The sequence below is a fragment of the Vigna radiata genome, chromosome 3 (genome assembly GCF_000741045.1).
Source record: "Vigna radiata var. radiata cultivar VC1973A chromosome 3, Vradiata_ver6, whole genome shotgun sequence".
In the NCBI taxonomy this organism is placed as follows: Eukaryota; Viridiplantae; Streptophyta; class Magnoliopsida; order Fabales; family Fabaceae; genus Vigna; species Vigna radiata.
The window spans coordinates 7,243,985-7,250,966 of record NC_028353.1 but is presented as its reverse complement, the minus strand read 5'-3'; the positions used below and the strand labels follow the sequence as shown (position 1 = coordinate 7,250,966).

The 6,982-nt window shown below is 34.4% G+C and overlaps 2 protein-coding genes across 2 annotated transcripts; both read left to right on the top strand.

Annotated features, from left to right (window-relative positions):
* Window positions 1–586: 586 nt before the first annotated feature.
* LOC106756750 (BTB/POZ domain-containing protein At1g03010) lies at window positions 587–4,393 on the top strand. The gene is made up of 4 exons (XM_014639310.2): window positions 587–883; window positions 1,831–1,897; window positions 2,334–3,533; window positions 3,638–4,393. Exons 1-4 carry the CDS (start codon window positions 792–794, stop codon window positions 4,163–4,165), a joined length of 1,887 nt encoding a protein of 628 aa, XP_014494796.1. The 5' UTR covers window positions 587–791; the 3' UTR covers window positions 4,166–4,393.
* Window positions 4,394–5,612: 1,219 nt separating this feature from the next.
* LOC106757476 lies at window positions 5,613–6,264 on the top strand. Its single transcript, XM_014640148.2, has 2 exons — window positions 5,613–5,764; window positions 5,904–6,264. The coding sequence occupies exons 1-2, from the start codon at window positions 5,703–5,705 to the stop codon at window positions 6,094–6,096; spliced, it is 255 nt and encodes an 84-aa protein (XP_014495634.1). The 5' UTR covers window positions 5,613–5,702; the 3' UTR covers window positions 6,097–6,264.
* The last annotated feature ends 718 nt before the right edge of the window (window positions 6,265–6,982 follow it).

Here is a 6,982-nt window from a genome sequence, read left to right as displayed (position 1 = left end):
AATAATTTCTAATTCTTTTACATAAAACCTTAAAACACGGATAGATTTTGTGTGGATTTCGTTCTTATTTCACGAGTTTCATTTGTTATTTTCTAGTTTAAATAAAATAAATAAATGAAAATAAAAATATATTAAATGAATTGTGTTAAAGATTACATTAGATTGATTAGTGTAGTATAGTTAACTACTACCTGCAGGTATCACGCATTATAACATGCAATCCTACTCGTCCTTTTTAATCCAACTTTAGCAAGCTTTACACATAATATACTTGCTTATTCTATGCAATTCTTTACGTGAATATCTTTAGCTACTATATCATCATGACGATTCATAAAAGCATGCCACCCTTATGGATTCCTGCAATTTTCTTAAGCCAAAAACCATGTAAAGAAATTTTTTTATATTTTTTAAAAAAAGAAAATAAAAAAAATAATATTAAATAAATGTAAAAAATTTGTGTTCGAAAATGTATTTTTTCTTTTTTAAAGAAAAGCAAGAGCACTTATGCTTTCACCGAAAAGTGCAAGCAGACTGCGTTTACCTTCATTTAAGATCATAAAGTATGTTTCAAAGTCACATTCTCCATCCCTTAGGCCTGCATGGCTTCATGTGACTTACACTTCACTTCAACTTTCTGCTCACACAAGATGAAATTAAGAGCCTCATCAAGTGGTCCTGACTCAACAAAGACTCTGTCCAAGCACACACTTTCATTTCCTTTCTTTCGATTCATCTGATATGCTCTTGTAGACTTTTACGTCCACATCACTGTTTGAAGAGTATCCCTCATGGGAGTGGTAACTGTTGCCGAATTGAAGCCTAGCATTTCAGGAAAAAGGACCTTTCGTCCAAGCTCAAGCATAAGACATGCCACCGAATGGTAATCTTTTAATTCATGCTGCATTAGTGTTGATTGCAACCATACATGCTCTAGCATTTAGATTCATCAATGAGGGCCTTCTGCATAATTGAGTGTCTCTTTCATTTCATACTTAGTATGTGGTTTCGAGTTCAACTATCAAAGTAGGCACGGATGGAAAAAGTAGCCGATGCAGGTTTCAACCTTCTAAAATTTTCTTATCTAACGCAGTCACGGGTTTCCAAATTTATGGTAGAAAACAACAACACTTCTTGGATATGATGGTATGGGTTAAAACATTGGCAGATAAAGATGTAACATTGACCATGATGTAGTGTTTCACCCACCTGACAGCGGTATGGCGCTGCATGGTGAATATTCAGATCTCATCTGCTGTCAGCAATGTGAACGACAATTAATTTTGTCTGTCAATTATTCTCGTGCTTTTATTATCTTTAGGCCCTAAGATGATGTAATTGGAGCTCACCGACTATGGAAAAATGAAAACCCTTTTGGCTGCACATAGATCAGGACAGGTGTTAACATCACAAGCCCGTCGCTCCAAAGTTTATTTTCTACTTCTTATCTTAGATGTTCAATGATTTGCATTCATGGGTTCCACTACAGTGACAACCATTTTACTCTTAAATATCAATTTGACTTTAAACTCTTGTAAACATGCTGTGTCTGCAGTGGTGTGTCTATTTATAGTCTTGCACAAATTCTGTATTTATTGAGTTGGGGCCATTCACGCCTAAAACTTTGACACTGGAAGATTAAGTTGTCTCTTGGGTTGTACAGAGCACATGGCTTGAGTTACAATTGTTGCATTAAATTTCAAACAAACATTCTAGTGGAGGATAATTTAACTTTGGTAATGTGTATGCCTGCAGCTGTAGTTTTTGCTTAATGTTGAATTTTTCAGGTTTTATGTTATGTAGTGATTCAGCCAGATTTGCTTTTTGCAGGCCAATATCTGACGTTTCTAGTGATCTCACAATCGAAGTAGGAGCATCAGCCTTCGCACTTCACAAGGTAAAGAAAACTACCTGCCATTCTGATAAGAGGTTTAGTATTCTTCATGGTCTTCTTTGGTTCAGAATCTTAAGAGTTCATGAATATTTCACAATTTTCTGAGTTGATTTTTACTTCTATTTTTATTTTGCTATCAAATATACATAACCAATCTTATGCTTGAATATTTTTAATGCATGCATTGTAAGCATCATGCCCAACCTTAGTCCACTGCTCTAATGGCTGGTAAGTGGTAACAGAACCATGAACATCATGCTGCATGGTATTTTTGGGCTGATATGGTATGGTTTCTTCATTGTCTCTCTGCATGACTCAGTCTAAAAACAGAAAAAGAAAGAAAAACAAGAAAAGTATCATTTTGCTGTACCATGAGAAAGAGAAGAGTTAAAGATTTTTCGTTTCCACTGTGTACTGAGTGTACCAATTTTTGCACTAGTTTCCTCTTGTTTCTCGGAGTGGAAGAATTCGGAAGCTGCTGTTAGAAGCAAAAGATTTGAAAGTTTTACGCATAAGTCTCCCAAATGTGCCAGGTGGAGCAGAGGCATTTGAGCTAGCTGCCAAATTTTGCTATGGGATCAATGTTGAGTTCACTCTCTCAAATATTGCCTTGCTACGGTGCACGGCTCATTTTCTTGAAATGACAGAAGAATTTTCTGAGAAAAACTTAGAATCCAGAGTTGAAGCATACCTTAGGGACACAGTGCTACCTAACATATCAAGCACAGTGTATGTTCTTCACAGTTGTGAGGCCCTCCTTCCAATGTCAGAGGAAATAAACCTAGTCAACAAGCTAATCAATGCAATTGCAAACAACGCGTGCAAAGAGCAGCTTACATCTGGTTTACTAAAACTCGATCACAATTTCCCTTCTAAAACCACACCAACCATGGAGCCAGAAACACCCGCAGATTGGTGGGGGAAGTCTTTCAATGTTCTTAGTCTTGAGTTCTTCCAACGAGTTGTATCTGTTGTGAAGTCAAAGGGACTGAAACAAGACATGATCAGCAAGATATTGATGAACTATGCACATGGTTCACTTCAGGGGATTGGTGTTAGAGATCCCCAAGTGGTGAAAGGAAGTCTTCATGACATGGAATTGCAAAAGAAACAAAGGGTCGTTGTTGAAACCATAGTTGGCTTACTCCCAACTCACTCAAGGAAAAGCCCTGTTCCAATGGGATTCCTCTCAAGTTTGTTGAAAGCTGCAATAGCAGCACCTGCATCAACTCATTGCAAATCTGATTTGGAGAGGCGAATTAGTCTTCAACTAGACCAGGCAATTCTCGAAGACATCTTAATCCCAACAAACTCACCTCAAAACACCCACAATACTATGTATGACACTGACTCAATTCTGAGGATCTTTTCTTTTTATCTAAACATGGACCAAGAGGATGGAGAAGACAGTGATAACTACATTGATGAAAGCCAAATGGTGTATGATTACGACAGCCCTGGATCTCCAAAACAAAGCTCAATTATAAAGGTATCGAAATTGCTGGACAGTTATCTCGCTGAAGTAGCTCTAGACTCAAACTTGTCGCCCTCAAAATTCACAGCACTTGCAGAACTACTTCCAGATCATGCACGTGTTGCAAGTGATGGACTCTATAGAGCAGTTGACATCTTCCTCAAGGTGAAAATAATTATGTTTAAGCTTTCAAAAAAGACTTAAATTTATGCAATATATGATACTTTATTGTTGGTTGTGATTACCAATTTTGTTTGGTTTTCATGTAGGTTCATCCAAACATGAAGGACTCAGAGCGATATCGGTTATGCAAAACCATTGATTGTCAGAAACTGTCTCAAGAAGCATGCAGCCATGCAGCACAGAATGAAAGGCTACCGGTGCAGATGGTGGTTCAAGTGCTTTACTTCGAGCAAATGAGGCTTCGCAATGCCATGAATGGAGGGCACAACCAATTCTTCTTCGGTCAGTTTCCTCACCGTTCAGGAAGCGGTGCAGGGAGTGGAGCCATTTCCCCGAGAGATAACTATGCATCAGTGAGAAGAGAGAACAGAGAACTGAAGCTTGAAGTAGCAAGAATGAGAATGAGGCTCACTGACTTGGAAAAAGACCACGTGTCCATGAAGCAGGAGCTTGTTAAGTCTCACCCTGCCAACAAGTTGTTCAAATCATTCACCAGAAAGCTGAGTAAGCTCAATGCTCTGTTCAGGATAAATAGCATTAAGCCAATTGGTGGCAAGGCTTGTTCAGAAAGTCGCTTCCCTTTTCCAAAGCGAAGACGCCACTCTGTTTCATAACTTTATTCAAACACGTAATATATCATATATGCCATAATTCATGTACAGTATGCGTAAAAACATTCTAGTAATGCGTAATGCATCGCGTGCTTCTGTCTATTTTCCAGTCAACAGTTTTTTCGGTTATGTTGCTGACTATCAACTGTGTTCAGTACTTTCATTACACTTCTGAGAAACTCAATATCAGAATTTTAGTATAAAAAGGCTTTCCCAGAAAAGAAATGTTTCTGGACATCAAATTTTTTTCTGTAGTAACTTGCAGCCTAAAGAATTTGCTAAGGGTAAAGGATTAATAATGTAATGTAAGTGTGATGGCATAGGATACCATAATTATTAGGATGCACAGAGAATGAGAAAAGAGAAGGGAAAGTAAAATGCACCAAACAGACAAAAGAAGATTCATTTTACTGTCGGTATAATTGCTAGAATGAAAAACATGTAAACTGTAATAATAATACTAGTGTTTTGACCGGTTTTTCAAAAGAAGTTGCTGGATATTTATAAAAATATCTTTTGTTATATATAAAAAATAATAAAATTTATGTAACATTTATTTATAATAATAATAATAATAATAATAATTAAAATAATGATTAATAAAATATTATGATAAGTTTTTTGTAATAAATTTCGTTTTAAAATTTTAAAAATATTTATTTTAAATTTTTGTAAAACTATTTTAAAAATTTGTTTGAATTTATAATATTGTTATTTTTAAACTAATTCTAATATTTGTATAAAAATTATTGAATTTTAAATATTTTCAAAAAAGTAAATAAAATTTAATATAAAATAAATTTAAATAAATTTAACGTTGTTAAAAATATTTAGTAAAAATATCAATTTTAATAAAAATATCATTATAATAATTAAAATTTTTATATAAAAGTTAAATTTAATCTTAATTAATAAACGATAAAAGCCTTTTAATCTAAAAAATTAGAATTCAATCAAGATAATATAAATAAAGAAAATAAATTAAAATTTTTTATATGACATTTGTTTCCAGAATGACACGTGCATTGTTACGATGATGTCACATTGTCTCTATTGTGTAGTAAAAGATTTCTTCATTTTACATGAGATAATTTTTTTTTCTAAAAAGTTAAAAAGAATAACAAAAATATTTTTTCAAAAAATTAAAAGAAAATCACAAACATACTAGTGATACATATAGATAATGTATCAAAATTAATTAAATTGCATTTAAAATTTGATAATCTAATTAAGATTCTCAAACAATTAAAGTTTGAATCTAAACGGTTTTAGTTTTTTTTTTTCTTAAATCAATCAAATCCTCTTTTTATGAAAAACCTTTCCAGAAATGTCTTGATGGGATGGAAGGTGAAATCTGTTGGGGGTTGCAGGAAGCTTTACCCTTTTTCTTCTTTAACCGCTAAGCCCATATCCTATTGGGCCATCAATTGAGCTTTGAAAGCCCAATAAGTGTCCGGCCTCTCTGTGCAAAGCCATAGCCGCACCAATCTAAACGGTCTTGGATTTGGATCCTGCACCGTCATCTGGTGCAGTGTGAACGATGACTGTGAAGTTGTCTATGGCAGGGTTTCGAAGCTCGTTGCCTTTTTCGGCGCTAGTACGGTAACTAATCCATCTTCTTCTCCGTTATTCCTCGCTTTCCAGTGATATTAAATATCATCACTTTGCCTTTTTTTCCCTTAAAAAAGTTATTAGGGTTCCTCTCCATTAAAGTCGATTTATTCAATTGTGTTTGTGACAGACAAGTTGAACAAGAAATGGAAACTGTTATTAAGGTGCTGCAGCCTGGACCCTTGGGAATCATAGAGCACAAGTTTTCTGCTGACGAAATTCGCAAGGCTAATACCACGGTTTCAAAAGCAGTGATCAATTGGCGAAAAAATGCAATCCTCGAAGACAATAATCACATTTTGAAAGATTACATTCACAAGTGAAGTAAATTTAATTCCCTTGGTGGCTATTTTTGTTCAGATATGTGATCTTTATTGAGATCTTTGATGTTGTAAATGCTGGTTACTTGGTTATAAATCTGTATGAGATTATTTAATAATATCTGAACTTTTGTATGATCATTAATTATCTTTACGATAATATTCTTTTAATCATTGTGTTTACGATGATATGATGATGTGGAGTGTGGATTGACTTGCATTATTTTGTTGTTGGAGATGCTACACATTGCAACTTTGCAAGTGATTCCATTTCATCTGCGTAGGCGACGAAAATGATTTATCTTGCTTTTTGACAATCTGCTCACGTTGGGTGTCAGCATTGTCTTTCCGTGTCACTTTTTTACATAATCTCTTCTATGAAGATTAAAAATGTGTATATTTTGAGGTACTTTAGTTAGTTATGAAAGCTATGTTTCTTGAATAATAGAGAAATAAATAAATAAGTTGGATTTGATTCATCTGCAATGAGCAAGTGTAAAGTAAGAAACAGTAGCTGATGGGGAGATCAATAATTGATTTTGTTTTATGTTTGACAAGAATGAAGTATTAACAGTTAGTTTTCATATTAATGACTGGAATTATTTTGTTTCTTTTTTAAGTGTGCTGTTCGTTGCTTCGAGAGAAACTAAATACAGGTAAGTTATGTCTCAATATCCCTTTTTCTGGTGATCCCTATCTTTTGCAAATCCATTATTGCATTACTATTTGTTAAGGATAAAGATAAGATGCAAGAAAACGAGAGAAAGTTTTGTTTGTTTGTGTTTTTGGCCCTCATGCTTTTCTCTGTACTCTAACTAACGCTCTCCTCCCTTTTTACCGAATTGATAAGTACTCACCTTTTACACGGAAGGAACTAAGCGTCAATTAT